General features: G+C 37.4%; 1 protein-coding gene across 2 annotated transcripts in view; it reads right to left on the bottom strand.

Annotated features, from left to right (window-relative positions):
- The window catches only part of LOC121390234, a 38,272-nt gene that overhangs the window by 8,850 nt on the left and 7,007 nt on the right, over positions 1-22,415 (bottom strand). The window contains exons 4-8 of one of the 2 annotated variants that reach the window (XM_041522008.1): positions 14,820-15,128; positions 13,085-13,393; positions 10,843-11,151; positions 9,193-9,501; positions 4,963-4,995 (exon numbers count right to left, since the gene is read on the bottom strand). In XM_041522008.1, coding sequence (XP_041377942.1) covers positions 4,963-4,995; positions 9,193-9,501; positions 10,843-11,151; positions 13,085-13,393; positions 14,820-15,128 — 1,269 coding nt within the window. The remainder of the gene's footprint in view (positions 1-4,962; positions 4,996-9,192; positions 9,502-10,842; positions 11,152-13,084; positions 13,394-14,819; positions 15,129-22,415) is intronic. The other variant, XM_041522009.1, reaches the window with a different exon arrangement.

Below are 22,415 nucleotides of genomic sequence, written 5' to 3'. Positions count from 1 at the left end.
TGATTTCATGGTTGCCCACAGTTTTTGGGGTCATTTAATAAAGTATTCTTCCAAATTTAAAGTTTCTTTAAAAATAAAATATGTTTTGACTTTGGATGTAGACACGATGTTGTTCTGCGATGTTTCTAAGTACTGGTCTAATTGCCTTCGTTTAACATGCTCCGTTTGTATTTTTATGGATGGGAGATTTTTCGACATATAAATATCGGACATGCCTAGGTTGTTTAAGAAGCATATTAAAGGGACATTTCTGAGTTTGCTGCATTGTAAGATGTTTCCGACTAATAAAATAGTTCTACGATTAAACTTACATATTAAATATATTTTCTTGTTTAGAATATCAGTAATGTGTTTCTGGTCGTCTTAATATTGGTAAGAAGCCCAAACTGGATTTTGTCTTAAAATAATTTTGTAAACGAAAAAATATTTTTTTGGAAATAAAATGAAATTTAACCTAGTACAAATATTAGAACGATCAGAAACACGTTTAATATACAGCCACTAATATTTTATGCAAAAAAGTATAATTGATATGTAATTAAAGTCGTCAAAAAGTCTTTGTTAGTCGATAACATCTTAAAAATTAAAGCAAACTCAGGAATGTCCCTTAAGTTTTCTAGCCAGTTATAGCTGTGCCCGTTTGCAGTAGTCTTTTATCATATAATTAAGAAGTAAATTAGAGATTATTGTTGATTTACCTTTAACCATACGTGCCCACATTCCTATAATTCTTTGGTCAGTAATTAGTTTTAGCGGCGTTCTATCAAATTCTATTTTTATGTTCAATATGTATAAACATTGGTCAAGGTATTAATAAAAATGTGTGATGACGTAGACAATGTGTGCAACAACAGACTGTATTAATTTTTCACCTCACTGCTTCTGTATGTTATCATATCCAGATTATTGGTATACAACTATCAATGATTCAGATAAAACCTATTACTGATTACTCTATTTTCAGCATGCAAACCACAATTCAAGCTCGGGTGAAGTTCCTCGCGGAAACGTATCCCAACAAAGAGGTGTTTGTCTTTGTGTCCATCACTGGACTACGAAGTGCGCTAAATACGTCATGTCTGGACGTGTACGATCTCTCCTCCAAGGTTGGATCGCTCCTGAGAAAGGATAGAATTAAACCAGGAGATGTCGTCTGCGACACACTTCCCAATTCTCCCGAAATGGTCGTTTGTGATTTTGGCATCTTAGCAGCAGGTGGAGTGATTTTGAACAAAACTGCTTATCGCTCTGACGGAAGTGATCTCTTCCACATGTTAAACACTTCAAAATGCAAAGCAGTCATAGCAGATAAAAATCAGTCATCTTGCGTCTGGGAGATCCTTAAAAGGCAAATTGATGAGATATCCAGTGATGGCCTGGTCCAGTCTGAAAAGCTTCCATTCCTTGAGCGTGTTACATTTGCCGTCATAATCAATGGGAACAACGAATTTATTAACAGAATTGAAAAAGAAGAAAATTTCTTTTACACTTCTGCTTCGCCATCTGACGTGGGAATTATCTTGATGACTTCTGGAACAATAGGTCTGACGAAACTGATCGTACGTTCACACGAAGCTGTGCTAATCAATGCTCGAATTTTTGCATCAATAACCAATGAGAGTTCCAGCACCGTACATTACAACGATCATGCAATGGGACACGGTTCTTCGTTTGCATATTCCTTCTTGGCATCATGTGCGAAACGTGTTTTTGTGGATTATCGATTCCAGCTTCCCGTAGACAAGGAAATGTTTACTTGGGAACTGGTGTGCTCTGAAAAATGCACAACAGCATTCATGTCACCTGTTGTCTTTAGAGGAATTTTAAGAAAACCAGAGCTTCTTAAAAAACACTTTTATCTTTTAAATGTTTTGTGTGCCGGTGGACAACCTGTCGAAAAGGACTGATCGGCAATACTGGGTAAAATAACGCGGTCTGCTTGTTTTGCATATGGATTCTCTAAAATAGGCTTTTGTTCTTCAAGACTGTGTCTAACGTCATCGGATGTGCTTCCCTATGTTGCTGGTTATCCATCAGCAGAAGGCATAGAGGTGAAGGTCGTAGATGAGAATCAACAAGAAACATCCCCAAATACGCATGGCGAACTATTGGTGCGCGCTCTTTGGATGTTTGATGGATATTTGGGAAATGAAGAGAAAAGCAAATCGAAATTCACTCAGGACAAAGACGGGTGTCTCTTTGTCGTGTGTCGAAGATCTGACGCCATTGTCTAGAGAGTGAACACGGTGTATCCGTCATACCTGGAAACGCCCATACGGTCATTGTCAGTCATTGCTGATGTTAGCATCGTTCCTGTTCCTGATAAGGACAGGTTCCAAGAAATTTGTGCATGCGTCATTCTGTGTAAAGGAATTACCCTTAATGAGAAAGAGGTAGCCGATACGTGCAATTCGTTGTTTGTTAAAGGCACATTGCGCCAAAGTATTACATGGTAATGGAGAACTTTCCAAACTTGTCATCAGCCAAGCCTGATAAGCTGAAACTGATCAGCATGGCGAAAGAAAAGTTTAATCTGAATTAATAAACATTGATGGAGTGAGAGATGATGGTTGGAACCAACGTAATTGTACGTTTAAAAGAAAGGCATATACTATCGAATTTTAATGAGAGGAAGTTTAGTAGTTTGACAGCTTCTGCGGACAGGTGGTGCATTTCAGTCAAGATGCGCACGTTTGGCAGAAAGTACGAAACCTGATAATACTATATGAGTGGTCGTTAAATACAATTTATCTTACCAGTTTAAAACGTATTTAACGAGTGGGGCGGCTTCTGTCATCAAATGGAACATTCAGTCAAATACAACTACACAGCATGTACAAGGACAATTGACAGACAATCGATAGATACGTTGCCCTTCCAGTTTATTATTATTATTATTATTATTATTATTTGATTATTTAAAATTTGTGACACAAATGAATATGTAAATCTTCATCTCTAACTTGCAGTAACTACATAATACTTGTATATGTTTAGTGGGTATGTTATATTATAGTAGCTACTCGTATTGCGTTATAATATGATGTGTCTTTCTATATAAGACGTTATAGGAAGCACTCTGTCAAATGATACCCAGTTGGTTCAAGGTCAGTGGAATTGCCGTGACCATTTGATCGACCAGTTAATACTGCCAGTCCTGAGATATATATATATATATATATATATATATATATATATATAGAGAGAGAGAGAGAGAGAGAGAGAGAGAGAGAGAGAGAGAGAGAGAGAGAGAGAGAGAGAGAGAGAGAGAGAGAGATTGTTTATTATACGGAATTCATGAAAAAGGTTTGGCAATTATTTTATTCTCCGAGCAAGATCGAGAGATGTAAAATAATTCTCAAATGAGTTTAATAAATGTCGTATGGCATTCCTGCGAATGTTATAATTTATTTATTATGCACAAACTATGATTCTGAACAAACATTAAATATGATTGTAATCCCTTCACAACTGGCGTTAATAACATTAAGCCATGTCAATTACTGCGACGTAGAATTGTGTCAATTAAAAAAAAAAACCGTGACTGTCGCAAGCCTGCAGATGCAAAGGCGACTCATGACGCTAGTATTGAGCTATAACAGTTTTCAAGGTATTGTTATGATGGAGACCATATCGGTTATATATATATATATAAATATAGAGAGAGAGAGAGATAGAGAGAGAGAGAGAGAGAGAGAGAGAGAGAGAGAGAGAGAGAGAGAGAGAGAGAGAGAGAGAGAGAGAGAGAGATGTTGTCGTTGCAGTCAATGTGGTGTACGGAGTGTTGTTGATCTCGGTGTATCCAGTGTTGATGATCCCGATGGTGTCTTCTGAGAAGATGGCAGAAAAACAACTATTGAAACTTAGTGATTACGTGCTCGGTTTACGTGTATACCAACTTGTACTATGACATAAACTGTGTAGAATGTAAACGATCGTTTTGTTATTAGTGTTGTTGCTTTTTTTAAAACCTTTTTGTTTCTAAAATCGTTAATACCTTAGAGAAGGTCGGGGAGCCCTAATTTATTAGCTTACAGTTATTCAAACTTCGATTGTTTTTGTTTTGGGTTTTTTCTTGTTGTTGGTGTTTCTTTTTTTTTCTTTTTTCTTTTTTTCTTTTTTTGGGGGGAGGGGGGTTATTGAACTATAAATATTTTGTCCCGTAAAGGCCCTGCTACACGATACGAGTGACTCGTACGAGTGACTCCAATTGGAACGCCAACAAGAAAATCGTAACGTGTGGCATGGCATACGATTGAATCGGCCCGAGTCACTCGTACGAGTCGAAGTTTAGAACTTGTTCTATTTTCATACGATTGATTCGGACGTTTGGGGACGTTGACCAATCAGATCATGGCACAGATAACCTCCACGTTCTGAGTGTAATGGCGGAAAACACTGTTCGCTTGTCGTCGGCACAGACCCAACAGCTCATAGAGTTGTATCAGGGGCACAACTCTTTGTGGGGTGTGTCCAGTCATTTATATAAAAACATAAACGTTTTGACAGCCGCCTTCTTATCAAGACACGACATTGTTTACCATGGTTACAGCAAGGATGTTTTTCAATGACGTCACGTTTCATACGATTGACAAGTACCGTGTGACAACACGTCCGATTCAATCGGTTCAATCTACTCGTGCGATTGACTGGTACGAGTGATTCGATCCGATTCTATCGTATCGTGTAGCAGGCCCTTAAGAATGCATTTCTAAGCATATCCAGGATTTGTGCTTATAACACATTAATGTCCGAAGTGAAGATTTAACACAGTATCCAGTTTTTAAGAAATATAGCTGCTGTAGTTGACACTTTAATAAACACTTCATTATGAAATAGTGTTTGAAATTTTTTCAATTTAGGACAAACAAAAATGGCCTACCACGTAGATGAGACATGTTACCAGTTTGAATTTCACGACAGTGCGAAAAAGTAGGTCGAGTTGCTTGACAGAGTACTTACCCGCTGTTACTCTTCGAGGTCTCTCTGTAAAAACTAAATAGAAGAAAACAAGAAACACGTCTTATACCTTATTATTTGATACCTAATATAAGAATGCATACCAAAAATAAAAAAGAAATTACTACCATGTGACAAAAGTTATTGCTTATACTTCAGGTGAATATAATATTTTATTATATACATAGCAATGAAATATATAGATCTACGGAAACCATAAAAGTGATATCCGGTGAAAAGTCATATTTTCACTGTATTTTAGCTACAGTGAAAATATAGAAATCGTATTTACTTTTTTGTAAAAGTGCGTGTAATTTAAACAACTGTACCTATATTTTTAAAAAAGGGATACGAAGTGCAATTACGATCAAATATCTAAAATGAATTGAATACGAAGCTAAATAATGATGACGCAATGTAGTGTCATCGAGTGTAAGTGTAAGAATTTAACGGTGTTCGATTCGTTTTGTTTTTGTGGGAGTTTTTGGAGGATCGCTTTATGAGGTGTGTTTGCACCGCAGTATTATTAAATAAATGTTAATAAAGATAAATTTGATTCAAATTTATTTTTAAAAGTCTATGGTCAAGTAATTTTTCTGGAAAAGTTCCATAGAAAGAAATATATCATGGCGTTATGTGTTTTCGATAGAATAAACGAAAGATATTACCAAAAAAACGAAAGATATTGTCAAAAAGTAGGAAAGATGTATATAATAAATAGACCATTTCATGGTGTTTTTTCCGAATACGATTTTTATGTCAACTCGTGATGTGTGAAAACCATATTTTCACACATCATACATTTTTTTACATTTTGGTATGTGGCAATGTATTTAGGAACCAGAGAATTCTGTCAGTGCCTGCATAGACTCATCGTTTTGTTATATGGGAATGCACACCGTACATACATTTAATTTATGAAAACTGACTTTGTTTAAACTTTGATATTGCTATTTTGAAGGGTGAATATATGACTGGCTTTTTTAATTTTATTTTATTTACGGTATTTATTTATTAAGCTAGTTACCGATGTATTTGTTATTATTAAACCTTTTTTTAATTGTATGTGTTTGTTATTGACTCTCTCTCTCTCTCTCTCTCTCTCTCTCTCTCTCTCTCTCTCTATATATATATATATATATATATATATATATATATATATATATATATACACACACACACACACACACACACACATATATATATATATATATATGAAGAAATATTTTATTTAACGTTATATATATGTGTGTGCGCGCGTGCGTGCGTGTGTGTGTGTGTGTTTTGATGTATGAATATCTGTATATTGCATGTATATTACATACATAGATATTAACGCACTGGCGTAGGGGATAATTAAATTCTTTCTGGCCTCACAAATTTCTCATGTCGTTTCTGGGACTCGAACCTGTGGCACCAGATCGCCCGCAACTTGCAGACTTGCCAGAGTACGTTCTTAGCTATCAAGACATTCATAAAAAAAGGATGCTCTTTAAATCAACCCCCCCCCCCCCCCCAAAAAAAAAAAAGAAGAAAAAAAAAAGAGAGAAAAGTCTGTCTCTGGTCAGACCAAAGCTCCAGAATTGATGCTATGATGCGGCTTACTTACCATAGTTGACACCCAATAGCCGATGTATTTTTCGTGCTGGGGTGTCGTTAAACATTCATTCATTCCAAATGCGGTTTTAACTCATAGCAAGAAAATCCCTGCAAAAATTGACGTTATACCGCGGGAAATTAAAAAACAAAATGTTCATGTGCGAGGGTCAAAATCGATGAGTCAGGGCCCATATTTTCGAAGCTATCTCAGCCCTACGAAATCGTAAAACCATCGTAGGGTTTGACGTCACTACAACACACGCCATAGTGACGTCATAGCTTACGATTATTTTACGATTTCGTAGGATAAGATTGCTTAGAAAATATGGGCCCTGCCGACCAGATACCAGAAATATATTTTGTATGGCATAATCATCTATTTATCTATCTTCTTCTTGTTTTGTATGTCTCAAGTAGGGATCGTAGGGCAGTTTGATAAAGAAGTAGGAAAAAGTAGGAACCAAATGAAAAAGTAGGGACAATAGTTACACTTGTTAGGGATAAAACATTTGGTAATTTATCACTGCGTGTGCTGTAACCTCACCGTGGTGCAGGGGTGTAACATTCTCTTTGAGAATGACCAATACAGCACAAATTGAAATTTTGAGCAAAAGTCAGTATCTATCTGTGATATTTGTATTTTTGCACAGTTCTTTACACTGTGTTTATTTAAATCTTGAATTTTTATACTGATGTTGATCATCACTTTATTTGTTTGCATTACCATAGTTTGAGACCCGGTGGCCGATGTATTTTTCGTGCTGGGGTGTCGTTAAACATTCATTCATTCATTCTTTGGTAATTTATTACTCGTAGTATTAGAGGAGACCCGCTACATTTTCCTCCATTGTAGCAAGGAATCCTTTATAAGCATTTTTCCATAGACAGGACAGTACACACTACGACCTTTGATATACAAGTCGTGGTGCACGGGTTATGATGGGGGGGGGGGGGGGGGGAACAATCAAGTGAATGGGTCCACTGAAGTTGTTAGATCCTATGACGCAAGCACCTCGGGCGTGTGTGCTCTACCAGCTAAGCTCGATCCCGCCCCTTCCGTGCGGTCCTTAGTAATACGTCCGACGCTATATGACGTAATTAAAATGCGTTTAATGCGTCGTTAAATAAAACATGCCTCCCTTCCCTCCTTTCTTATTAGAAGTTAAATGTCCCTAGACCTTTTTTTCTTCTTTCTTCTTTCTTTGAAAAACATTCTATTTACTCTTCCTCAAATTGTCGAATGAATTGGGCTATTTCTAATAAATCATGGCATGTGACCGGCTTGATTGATGCTATATAATGCATGTATGATTGTAGGGAAATCTTTGAATGCGATCATCATCACCATATCGAACTGACCTGTACCAGGATTTGAAGGAAAATCACACAAATACGCGAGACCTGTGTATCACCCCACTGTGGCAGGGATTCCTCAGTGCATGTCATCACAACTGTATTTGTTGCAATGAGTTCTACCCTGTACTAGTTTTGATTTAGTGAACGTTATGAGTGGCAGTCCTCTTTGTGGCTACCAAAACGATGTACATGTATTGTACAGTAAAGGATATCTTCTGGAGTGGCTGTCCTCCTATAGACGAGGCAATAAAGATACGATTTTGTCGTCCATATGTGATAATTTCTATTGTTGATATGTATTACAGACATACAATGACTGATAAAAAAAACCCCACAAAACAACCCATTACAAATCTATAAAAACTATAGGTAGTACTAAACCAAATAACGTCTGGCTGGGTCAAAGTGCAGGTGCATCCCACTTTAGATATAGCAGTTAATACCACAAGTCCTGTCATTGGTGATAAATGTGAGTGTGTTTCATGGAAGAAAAATTGGTTTCATCTGGGCTTAAAATGTAAGCAATTTTACTTCATCTAGTACCACTGAGTGGATTAACCTTGTTCTTGAAACTGAAACACGTATGGGGTACCTGTTCAAAATGTACTCACATTTTGTGCTGAACTAGGGTAGTCATAGACGCTACCAGTTATCTCTGAAATGAGCAGCTCAACCCCCACTTCTTCTCATTTACTTTAAGCGTGAGAGGTGTTAGTATTTATATCCGTGGTGTATATGTCGATCGGTACGCTGAAAGTAGGAGCTTTATCCGCATATGATACCATTGTCGTCTATGGGATTTGATTTGGTGGAATACATACCAATATATTTTCAGAACCAGACAGCGACTAACGGTCCTATGACAAAGTTGAAACTATCATATTTCGCTATTTTCACATTTCTTTGTAATAAATATAACTACAAATTAGACGATCCCACGCATAATTTTTCCAGAATTAACTCAAGAATTACAATTTTTAAGTCTTGTAAACGAGAGGTTTTCCGAGTAATTTGTGGCTAAATATAGCATGGTCAGTGGTCGCCATCATTGTTTCTTTGTCAGTTGTCTGCATTCTCAAGATTACCCTTAAAATACTTTTTTTTCTACTAGTAAATGGAATTATTTGGTTGTAATTTTTATAGGCATATAGCTGAAGGTATAAACTTTATTTTTCAAAACAACAATTAATAAAAAAAAAATTGGTGGGAATTCCCATTATTGCAACTTCGACATAGCACCTTTGACATAGAATTACATTTGTGCTGCATGTAACTTACCTCTCTTTTCACACGAAATGTAGTTACCAGTTTTGCCCCTGCAAGTCCATGTACCCAGGTCAATGATTGGACGGAACGACTTTATTAAGAAGGCACTTTCTTCCATAGGTGAAGCCATAATTGCGTGGTATTGGCCAGTATAGTTTGTATTGGTTCTACATGTATGCCGAGAGCAAGTCGCCATTACTCTGCCATCAGGCCGATACCAAAATATTTCTTCATCTCCCAGTCCACTTATGTTACACCGTAAGTATGACCTCTGACCTGTGATGCCGGGTGACAAGCAGCTAGTGCGTGTTGAAAGTCCACCTATAAATAAAACAGTTAATGAAAACAATGGGCCGAAGTTACAAAGCCTGTTTATGTCTTACACGCGAGTAACTACATGCATTTAAATGACTACACAACACCATTAATTACTCAATGCAGTTCAATACAAGTTCTATGTCAGAATATATTCTTTATAAAAAAAAATATATATATAATATAAACTCGATTGTAACAAAGTTGAAATTGTAGCACTGTCAGGGCGGGACGTAGATTACAATAGAATAGATGTTTAAGGACACCCCAGCATGAAAAAATACATCGGCTATTGGGTGGTAAACTACGGTAAATGCACAACTTAAATGATGATCAACATCAATGTAAAAATTAAAGGGTGGGACGTAGCCCAATGGTAAAGCGCTTGCTTAATGCGTAGTCGGTCTACGGTTGATCCACGTCGGTGGGCCATTAGGCTATTTCTCGTTCTAGCCAGTGCACCGTGACTGGTATATAAAAGATTGTGGTATGTGCTATCCTGTCTGAGGGATGGTGCATATAAAAGATCAATTGTTACTAATGGAACAAATTTAGCGGGATTCCTCTCTAAGACTACATGTCAACATTACCAACTGTATGACATCCAATAGCCGATGATTAATAAATTAATGTGCTCTAGTGGTGTCCTAAAACAAAACAAACTTGTTAAACGTTCTACCCGTCAACACTTCAAGATAGTGTATTCCAAGTTACGCGAGTGTGTGATTGCTACTAGTCAGACAAGAGGTTTGTGGCAGTCTTCTACGATGTTTGTTCAGCCATTACAAATTTGGAAAACGTGCCCTTGTGTTAACTTTATGTAAAATGATTTCTTATGAAAAAATGTAGTGGATTTCCTCCAAAATTTGGTATCATAAATTCATGGTTTTATTTATCAAATTGGACTTGATGCTCATTGTTTTGACTTTGGGAATTTTAGCGTTGTTTTACCAATAAAACTGGGAATTTTCAGTTTCACTTTTAAAAAAATTCATAATAATTATAAGGTATGTAAAGTTTTTAAGACTTGTACTGGACGAGGGATTTCTCGAATAAGTTGTGGCTAAATATAGCATGGTCGCCATCTTTGTTTCTTTGTCAGTTGTCTGCATTCTCAAGATACCACCCCACCACCCACACACCCACCCACACACCCACAAAACCAACAAAAACAAACAAACAACAACAATTCTACTAGTACCTAAATGGAATTATTTGGTTGTAATTTTTTAAAGACATATAGCTGAAGGTATATGATTCAAAGCAAAAATTAATAAAACATTTTGGCGGAAATCGTCATTATTGCAACTTTGACACAGAATTAAATTTGTGCTGCATGTAACTTACCTCTCTTTTCACACGAAGTGTAGTTACCAGTTTTGCCCCTGCAAGTCCATGTACCCACGTCGATGGTTGGACGGAACGAATTTATTAAGAAGGCACTTTCTTCCATAGGTGAAGCCATCATGGCGTGGTATTGGCCAGTATAGTTTTCACTGGTTCTACATGTATGCCGAGAGCAAGTCGCCATTACTCTGCCATCAGGCCGATACCAAAATATTTCTTCATCTCCCAGTCCACTTATGTTACACCGTAAGTATGACCTCTGACCTGTGATGCCGGGTGACAAGCAGCCAGTGCGTGTTGAAAATCCACCTATAAATAAAACAGTTGATGAAAACAATGGGCCGAAGTTACAAAGCCTGTTTATGTCTTACACGCGAGTAACTACATGCATTTAAATGACTACACAACACCATTAATTACTCAATGCAGTTCAATACAATTTCTGTGTCAGAATATATTCTGTGAAAAAAATAAACACTGTCCAGAGCGTCATGTGACTATTAATTTTAGGGAGTGTTCTGAACTCACAAGTACTGTGTAAAACAAATCAACAAATAGGTCCACTACGAAAAGTTTCAGTTAACAGTCCTCATGTTTGAGCACCGCCTCCAGTGTTTCTGCCAGAAAGAAATTTTGGGGTATGGCGCTATGAAATTGAATATTTACAATGTTGACAGGGGATATGGGGGACATGCCTCTCCCCCCCCCCCCCCAGTTGTTTGAAAATCAGGGTTAGTACTACATATAACAAGTAATTACAAACCAATGGGTTGTTTCAATACTGCAAAGGTCAACCTACGTGTAATCATCAAAGTCAAATTTCAAAAATCATATCAGAAATGTGTAGTATTTTTTTAATGAAGAATTATATCCCAAACCAGACTATATTAAGCTGCTACGACAAATAACGACACAACAAATTGTGGTGTGTTGCCTTAAACTCCTGTGTTTAAGAAAACACAGACTTCCTAAATTCAGCCTATTATTTTACAATCGAAACAGCAGCTCTCCCACAAATAAAAGAACAATGTCATTGATTAGATGCATCAGAAGAAACAATGTTTATTTGTTTTTACACATCTCTATAAACAAATAATAATAATAATAAATATATAAACCCGATTGTAACAAAGTTGAAATTGTAGCACTGTCAGGGCGGGACGTAGGTTACAATAGAATAGATGTTTAAGGACACCCCAGCATGAAAAAATACATCGGCTATTGGGTGGTAAACTACGGTAAATGCACAACTTAAGTGAGTGGGACGAAGCCCTGTGGTAAAGCGATTGCTTAATGCGTGATCGGTCTAGGGTTGATCCACATCTGTGGGTCATTTGGGCTATTTCTCGTTCTAGCCAGTGCACCGTGACTGGTATATAAAAGATCGTGGTATGTGCTATCCTGTCTGAGGGATGGTGCATATAAAAGATCCATTATTACTAATGAAACAAATTTAGCCGGATTCCTCTCTAAGACTACATGTCAACATTACCAACTGTATGACATCCAATAGCCGATGATTAATAAATTAATGTGCTCTAGTGGTGTCCTAAAACAAAACAAACTTGTTAAACGTTTTACCCGTCAATATTTCAAGACAGTGTATTCCAAGTTATGCGAGTGTGTGTTGCTGCTAGTCACACAAGAGGTTTGTGGCAGTCTTCCACGATGTTTGTTCAGCCATTACAAATTTGGAAAACGTGCCCTTGTGTTAACTTTATGTAAAATGATTTCTTTTGCAAAAATGTTGTGGCTTTCCTCCATGATTTGGTGTCATAAATTCATGGTTTTATTTATTAAATTGGACTTGACGCCCATGGTTTTGACTTTGGGAATTTTAGCATTGTCTTACCATTAAAATTCGGAATTTTCAGTTTCACTTTTAAACAAATCTCACAATATTTATAAGGTAAGTAAAGTTTTTAAGTCTTGTACTGGACAAGAGGGATATCCCGAATAGATTGTGGCTAAATATAGCATGGTTGCCATCTTTATTTCTCTGTCAGTTCTCTGCATTCTCAAGATTCCACCCAACCACCCACGACCCCTCCAAAAAAAAAGTAATAAATTAAAAAACAAAGACTACTAGTACCTAAATGGAATTATTTGGTTGCAATCAATATTTTAAAGGCATATAGCTGAATGTATATGTTACAAAGCAAAAATTAATCAAACATTTTGGCAGAAATCGTCATTATTGCAAATTTGACATAGAATTAAATATGTCCTGTATGAAACTTACCTCTCTTTTCACACGAAGTGTAGTTACCAGTTTTGCCCCTGCAAGTCCATGTACCCACGTCGATGGTTGGACGGAACGACTTTATTAAGAAGTCACTTTCTTCCATAGGTGAAGCCATCATGGCGTGGTATTGGCCAGTATAGTTTTTATTGGTTCTACATGTATGCCGAGAGCATGTCGCCATTACTCTGCCATCAGGCCGATACCAAAATATTTCTTCATCTCCCAGTCCACTTATGTTACACCGTAAGTATGACCTCTGACCTGTGATGCCGGGTGACAAGCAGCCAGTGCGTGTTGAAAATCCACCTATAAATAAAACAGTTAATGAAAACAATGGGCCGAAATTACAAAGCCTGTTTATGTCTTACACGCGAGTAACTACATGCATTTAAATGACTACACAACACCATCAATTACTCAATGCAGTTCAATACAACTTCTATGTCGGAATATATTCTGTGAAAAAAATACAACACTGTCCAGAGCGTCATGTGACTATTAATTTTAGGGAGTGCTCTGAAATCAAAAGTACTGTGTAAAAGAAATCAACATATAGGTCGACCACGAAAAGTTTCAGTTAACAATCCTCATGTTTGTAGCACCGTCAGGGCGGGGCGTAGATTACAATAGAATAGATGTTTAAGGACCCCCCCAGCACAAAACATACATCGGCTATTGGGTGTTAAACTACGGTAAATGCACAACTTAAGTGATGATCAACATCAATGTAAAAATTAAAGGGTGGGACGAAGCCCTGTGGTAATGCGATTGCTTAATGCGTAGTCGGTCTAGGGTTGATCCACGTCAGTGGGCCATTAGGCTATTTCTCGTTCTAGCCAGTGCCCCGTGACTGCTATATAAAAGATTGTGGTATGTGCTATCCTGTCTGAGGGATGGTGCATATAAAAGATCCATTGTTACTAATGGAACACATTTAGCGGGATTCCTCTCTAAGACTATATGTCAACATTACCAACTGTATGACATCCAATAGCCGATGATTAATAAATTAATGTGCTCTAGTGGTGTCCTAAAACAAAACAAACTTGTTAAACGTTCTACCCGTCAACACTTCAAGACAGTGTATTCCAAGTTATGCGAGTGTGTGATTGCTACTAGTCAGACAAGAGGTTTGTGGCAATCTTCCACGATGTTTGTTCAGCCATTACAAATTTGGCAAACGTGCCCTTGTGTTAACTTTATGTAAAATAATTTCTTATAGAAAAATGTAGTGGCTTTTCTCCAAGATTTGGTATCAGAAATTCATGGTTTTGTTTATCAAATTGGACTTGACGCCCATGATTTTGACTTTTGTAATTTTAGCGTTGTTTCACCAATAAAACTGGCAATTTTCAGTTTCACTTTTAAAAAATCTCATAATATTTATAATGTAAGTCAAGTTTTTAAAACTTGTACTGGACGAGGGATTTCCCGAATAATTTGTGGCTAAATATAGCATGGTCGCCATCTTTGTTTCTTTGTCAGTTGTCTGCATTCTCAAGATACCACCCCACCACCCAGCACACATCTACACACCCACAAAACCAACAAAAACAAACAAACAACAACAACAATTCTACTAGTACCTAACTGGAATTATTTGGTTGTAATATTTTAAAGGCATATAGCTGAAGGTATATGATTCAAAGCAAAAATTAATAAAACATTTTGGCGGAAATCGTCATTATTGCAACTTTGACACAGAATTAAATTTGTGCTGCATGTAACTTACCTCTCTTTTCACACGAAGTGTAGTTACCAGTTTTGCCCCTGCAAGTCCATGTACCCACGTCGATGGTTGGACGGAACGAATTTATTAAGAAGGCACTTTCTTCCATAGGTGAAGCCATCATGGCGTGGTATTGGCCAGTATAGTTTTCATTGGTTCTACATGTATGCCGAGAGCAAGTCGCCATTACTCTGCCATCAGGCCGATACCAAAATATTTCTTCATCTCCCAGTCCACTTATGTTACACCGTAAGTATGACCTCTGACCTGTGATGCCGGGTGACAAGCAGCCAGTGCGTGTTGAAAATCCACCTGTAAATAAAACAGTTAATGAAAACAATCGGCCGAAGTTACAAAGCCTGTTTATGTCTTACACGCGAGTACCTACATGCATTTAAATGACTACACAACACCATTAATTACTCAATGCAGTTCAATACAATTTCTATGTCGGAATATATTCTGTGAAACAAAATACAACACTGTCCAGAGGGGCATGTGACTACTAATTTTAGGGAGTGTTCTGAACTCACAAGTACTGCGTAAAACAAATCAACATATAGGTCGACTACGAAAAGTTTCAGTTAACAGTCCTCATGTTTGAGCACCGCCTCGTGTTGCTGTTATACAAGTGGCACTGTACCAACTGCACAGTTGTTGTTATTAGTTAGTACTACATATAACAAGTAATTACAAACCAATGGGTTCAGACAATTTATTCGATGTCACAACAAAATGAAGACAAGGAAAAACACCCAGGTAGATGACACCTGGGTGGGATTCTCCAGCACACAGAAAGATAACAGGACAATCTTTCAGATAATATCCACTTTCAAATAATACTTTCAGTTCCACCTTTAAAAATGAAATCGGGCCTGACAATATAATCTTAGCAGGAGAAAATAAACCTGAACACTAGAGACAAGTTGTTCTATTCCCTGATGGGCTTGGGAGAGGAGTTTGAGAACAATAGTTGACATGCAAGGCAAGTAACGTGCGTTAGTACAGTGTAAGCTGAAAGAAACGATTACCATAATTACAAATAACCAGCCTATTGTTTGACATAACCTGGCTAAGGATAACATAAAACATTAGTTACACAATAAGCTGACAGCAGGCAAGGTGTAAATAAAAACTTACATTAATTACAAAAGCTGATAACAGGCAACATCTGAAAATAAAACATTAAATACAAATCATAACTAAAACAAATACCACATACTTCCACATACTTCCCCCTCTTAAGAAATGGCGTCCTCATCATTCAGGTGTTTCGTGAATTATAGAACAAATTGCACTCGCAACACTATCACTGATATGATGAAATACACCACTGTTAGCTAACTGCCAAATTAAATCTCATTTTCGATGCGAAGTGGGACAAATATTCTGAGACATAATATAATTACCTGATTCCATCCACTGTGGCTTCTTTCCCTGTCTCGTTGAACGACGTGGTAGAGGTTGTGGCGAAGGTCGAGGCCGAGGTGGAGCTATTGGTAAATGAGGTGAAGAAGATGAAACCGGAGAAGAGGAAGGCAAATCTCCTTCATCCAGAAATAACATGTCTTGATTCTCACTAGGATCAGTTTCTGTGCTTTCAGCCTCTGGGGTATTAAGCATGTGTTCGTCAACACCAGAACTTTCACCCTTTGTCTAAACAAGATGCTGATCGTCATCAGCAACCTGCGAGGCAGACGTAATTTCTCCAACAGCAACTTCAGGGATGGATATAAGACCATCATCTGCTGTGGAAAATATCATATCAAGATCCTCTATCTCAGACTGTGTTTTCTCCAAATCTTGTTTCTCTGGTGTATCATTTGAATGAAGCGGTTTCCTCCTGGGTTTCGGCTTAGGCTTTTCTTTCTCATCAGGAAGAAGGGATCCTATTGGAAGAAGACGATTTAGATGTAAGGTCCTTCTCCTTCCCTCACCATCTTCCCTCTGTACAACGAACACCGGGATATCCTTGTTCGGCTGTGAAAGGATGAGGTATGGAAACTCTTCCCATCGATCTGCAAATTTATGCTTACCATCGAAAGCCAATGTCTTGACTAAGACACGATCACCTTCCTCTAAGGTCGCACCCCTAAGCTTCAGGTCATAGCCAGTCTTTTTGTCGCTGTTGAGCTAACTTCGATGCTTTTGATTCCAATTCAAACAGGAATGTTTAATTTTCTCCTTTAAAGATTTGACATATGTCAGCAGCGAGTCATTACCCTTGTTCAATTCAATTCGCAAGATCAATGGGCAATCGGGGCTCTCGTCCGAACATTAAAAAGAACGGTGAATATCCAGTTGAATCATGCCTGGTGCAGTTATAGGCATGAACTAGAGATCCAACATATGTTTTCCAGTCCTTTTTCTGATCAGGATTAAGAGTCCCAAGCATATCAAGCAATGTACGATTAAATCACTCGCATATGTCATTACCCATTGGATGGTACGGGGTAGTTCTTGATTTGTCCATTCCCAAAATTATGCAAAGTTATTTCAACAAACGACTTTAAAAGTTCGCCCCCTGATCACTATGTATTCGTAGGGGAATACCATAGTGCATCACAAAGTTGTTGTAGAAGGCCTCTGCTGTAGTCTTTGCTGTCATATTTCTAGTAGGTATAGCTTGCGCATACCTGGTGAAGTGATCAGTGATTATTAAAATATGTTGATAACCTCCCTTTGAGGTTTCCAAGGTAAGAAAGTCCATACAAATTAACTCCAGGGGTTGAGTGGTGGTGACATTAATAAGCAGAGCACGAGCATTAGCTAATGGTTTCCGCCATACACACCGGTTACAGTTTCTAATCCATTCCTCAAAATCAGCTGACATGCCTGGCAAATAGAATCTATCACGAAGAAGTGACAAAGTCCTGTCACGACCAGGATTCCCAACATCATTGCGTAAACCATGGAGAACATCGTGTACATATTTAGATGGCAAAACAAGAATACCTGACCATCGATCTTCACCTGACGATGCAAAATACCTCTTACAAAAACAAAACTATCAAAAGCTCTGAAAAAGGCATTATTCACTGGGGTAGAAGGAAAATCTTGTCGACGAGGTTTCTTCTTCCTTCGTACAAGCTCCATCCATGGATGCAAGATTGTATCAGCAGCTTGGGCTTTCCTCCAGTCCCTGTCAGACATTTCACTGATGTTCTGTCTATCATCCAGAACAGAATCGATCACTTCTGCAGAAGTGCACGAAGCTTCTACAAAAGGCTGAGCATTCAAAACACCACATACAGCTCTAACTGTATCTGCCGATATTTCTTTATGTTCTGATAAACCAGGTAGTCTGGATAAAGAATCAGCATCAGCGTTATTTAACCCAGGTCGGTAAAATATGTTGAAATCGTATGCTGCAAGTGCTGCTAGCCATCGGTGACCCGTGGCATCCAGCTTCGCCGATATGAGTACATATGTCAGTGGGTTGTTATGTCAGTACAGTAAACTTGTTTCCATACAGATATTCATTATATTTCTCACTTATAGCCTATTTTAGAGCAAGAAATTCCAACCGATGAGCAGAATAATTGGCTTCAGACTTGCTGAGACTTCTACTGGCATAGCTAATGGCATGCTTCATCCCGTCATTTTTTAAATAAATCACAGCACCAAGACCGTGTGAGCTTGCATCAATGTGCAATTCAAACGGTTTACTGTAATCAGGATACCCGAGAATGGGAGGCGAAGATAAGATTTCTTTCAGTCGCTGAAAAGCTAACTCTTGACTGGGTCCCCATGTCCAAGGTTTGCCGAGTTCGTTCTTCTTGGATTGTGGCTTGGTGTGAGGCATTAAGGATGGCAAAGGTCTAGCTACCTTTGCAAAATCCTTAAAACAAATTCTATAATATCCAGCGAAACCCAAAAATTGTCTAACCTCATTAGGGTTAGTGGGCTTTGGCCAATTGATAATCTTCTCAACTTTATCAGGATCTGCTTCTATCCCAGCCTCAGAAATTACATGTCCAAGAAAAGTTATCTTGTTATTGAAAAAGGAACACTTCTCTGCTGTCAACGTCAAACCTGATTCTCAAACTCGCTGAAATACTTGTGACAAACGATCAAGATGTTCATCATAAGTTTTGGAAAATATTAAAATATCATCTGAATAAATCAAACATGACTTGAGATGAAGTCCCTCAAAGGTATCATTATTCAACCGTTGATATGTTGCCAGACTGTTGCATAACCCAAAGGGCATATGATTGTATTCGTAAAATCCTAAAGGTCCAACAGTAAATGCAGTTCTTTCCTTATGGGTTTCTTCAATTTTAACCTGGTGGTATCCACTCTTCATGTCTAAAGTTGAAAAATATTTTGCACCCGACAAAGCATCAAACATTTCATCAATTCTGGGAAGAGAGTAAGAATCTTTAACGGTTTTCGAATTCAGCTGCCTATAATCTACACACATCCTGAGTTTACCATTTTTCTTGTGAGCTAATACCACGTTTGAAGACCAAGGAGAATGAGAATGTCTAATGATACCACCGTTGTAAATGATCCTTGACCTCCTGGTACATTGCGGAATTGGTACAACTGTGCAATTGGTACATTGCGGGTGGTATACGTCTATGTCGCTGCTTAAAAGGTGTTTCATCCTCTAACTCAATTCGATGGTGTACCGCTGTGGTATGACCTACATCTAGATCACCTGTTGAGAAAATATCTGAAAAAGAAGAAATGACCTGTTTTCCCTGTTCTAATTCTTCTGGTACTAAACAACAATCTCCAAAATTCAATATATCTAAAACAGAAAACTCCTTTGAAGTTGTTGTCTCTTTCATTTCAGGAATATCTTCAATTTCAACAGCTTGTATTTCACAAAGAATTGCACGTGAGGGAACTGATATTGCACGAGTTGTCACATTAGAAATGTGAATGTCTAACTCAAACAATTTCTTTTTATTGTCATACGTGTAGCTGAATAAACTTGGAGCGATATCTAAGTCATCAGGAATAACAGAACCCTTGGTTGGTGCAGACATAGCCCAAGTACATCTATAAGGAAGAGGTTTAACAACAACACCACGTAGCGTGATTTCACTGTTGGCAGGAATCAACACTCTGTTACATTCTGCACTCTTCACCGTACCAAGACTAAAATGGTTTCTCTCCAATTCCTTTTGCTGTAATGTTAAACATCTAAAAGACAGATACCAAGGGGTATGAAGTTTAGCTTTTTGTAGAAATCTGTTACCATATGTTTTCTTGCACTGGTTCATAAAATGAGAGAATGTTAGTACCAAGAAGTACTGGAACAGAATAATTGTACTGACTATTTGGTACAACTAACAAAATGCCAAGCAAAGGAGAGGAAATACTCCCTGTCCCTTGCAGTTCAACTTCAATATACCCATGATAAGGTAAAAGCTTACCATCGGCACTTTCAACGTTTAAAATAATATCAAGAGATTTAAGAGGTATATCAGAAAAATGCTTGTTATAAAAACCAAACAGAGCTTTAGTAGAAATACCATTGACAAGTATAGAACTTTCATTTGGATCACCAACCATCTCTGTTATTTGCTGGTTTTGAAAAATGGGCTTGTCTCCATGTGTACCTATGGTTTGGTTTGGGCCCTGGCTGACCACAACGAAAACAGACCGGTTCATTACTCTGAAAAGAAGATGATGCAGAATTCCACTTTGGAACAGATTTGATATCCGCCTGATGCCTTGTTTTGGACTCATTGGCTGTCTGACGCTGCTTCAGAGAACTCGACTCTGCTGGCATCTGCTTGAGTATACCTCGAATTTCCTGAATATTGGAATTCTCTTGAGAGACTGCAGCCTTTCCAGGAATAGTCAACTTTTCCTTTGATTCACTTCTTTTCTTTCTCTGTTGCAATTCTTCTTCTACTTGTCTTATAACTTTAATAAAATCTTCAAAAGTGTCATCCTTTTCAAACTTGTGTCCTGATAATTCTTTTAGTTCAGGTCGAAGCCCTTTCCAAAACATATTACGTAACATTGCTTCAGTTTCATATTGGTTCACTTTCCCTGTAGCAACAGCCTTGCACAAAATATCTTCAAGCCGGCATGCCCAGTCAGATACACGTTCATCGTCACTTTGTTTACCTGTGTAAAAGGTAGCCATAATAGCATGACCCACTTTTACTTCTCCAAAAACACTATCAAGTTTCTCTATTAGTCTTTCAATAGGCGCATTTTTATCTATATGCATTGCAACGAGAGCAGCTTTACCGCGAAGCGAACGCCTAATAGCTTCAGACAGGACAGATGTACCATGGATGTTAGTCAAACATTCCAATTCATGTTTCCATTGATCAAAATCAACATCACCTTTCCCGTCACCTGAGAAGAAAGGAAGCCGAGGTGGCTGTGTTAAAGTCAGTGACGAAGGCAGAGTAGGCTGTAAAGGTGAATGTTTGGTAGCTCCTTCATCTTCCTTTTTGACAGCTCCTTTAGTAAACTGAGTTATCCAGCTAACCAAATCTTCAGGAGTATCAGCCTTAGGCTGGACATGTAACTGTCTAAATGAAGAAATTAACTGCAACTTTTCTGCACTTAATTCTGATATTTCAGGATCAGACATGGTTGAAGGTAAGTATAACTGTAATACTATCTTTATAAGTCACAGAAGATATTAAGGTAACAATATAACAACTACACACAAAAGCAAGTTCAAAATACTAAATGTCTCCCTCGAACTACCAACAAGACAATTTAGCTAATACAGGAACATCTTTAAAATTGAAACAATAAATATTTAAAACATCATTCAATTCACAATGTTACAAACCTGAAAAATAATTTGAATGAATTACATGACTATCTTGTGTATTTCATTGATGTTCAGGAATATTGCAGAAATAAGTCACAAATCCTGGAAAGGAAAGCATTTAAGTTACTAATAATTTGTAACTACGTGCAGTATGTTAGTTTTGTATAAAGAAACGTGTGTAGGTAAGTCAAAACTAAGTAAAAGTAGGATTTAGATCTAAGTGGGGAAAGACTTTCTTTCTTTTTTTTAAAACAAAAAAACAAAAACAATGCATGGCTATTTGAATTCACTAGTTAAACCATAACATATAATTTTTGTTTCCAAAATTATGGAACTATGACATAATAATATAGGTACAACTTGACAAATATCTAAGATCACATCAAAGTTCAAGTCACATTATTGACAATAGCCAACACATGATAATAAAAAAAAAACAATCTTCAAAAACAAATACAAGGTATTCAAGTTCAGGTATTGGCTCTTTCTATCACAGGTAAGTGAAAACAATTAAAATAAATAATTAAATAGATTCACACAGTTGAAGGTACTCAATTCAAAATTTCTATCGTTACATCACATTTTCTGTAATCCGGATCACAAAGGAAACAACTTGAAGAAAAATATGTCCACAGAAGAAAAATAAAAATAATAAAATAAATAGAATCTGTTTGTTATATGTTTTCTGGGGAATAAATTTGCTTTTCAATGCAATGTCATGACATAATATGACCATTTCTCATCACATTATTTTGGTTATAAGTTAAAATATCCATGTGGAATTTTAAAAAAAAACAAAAAAACAAACACACACACACACAAAATAAAATCAGAGAAGA

The sequence above is a fragment of the Gigantopelta aegis genome, chromosome 15 (genome assembly GCF_016097555.1).
Source record: "Gigantopelta aegis isolate Gae_Host chromosome 15, Gae_host_genome, whole genome shotgun sequence".
Classification (NCBI taxonomy): Eukaryota; Metazoa; Mollusca; class Gastropoda; order Neomphalida; family Peltospiridae; genus Gigantopelta; species Gigantopelta aegis.
This window is presented reverse-complemented; position numbering and strand designations above follow the sequence as displayed.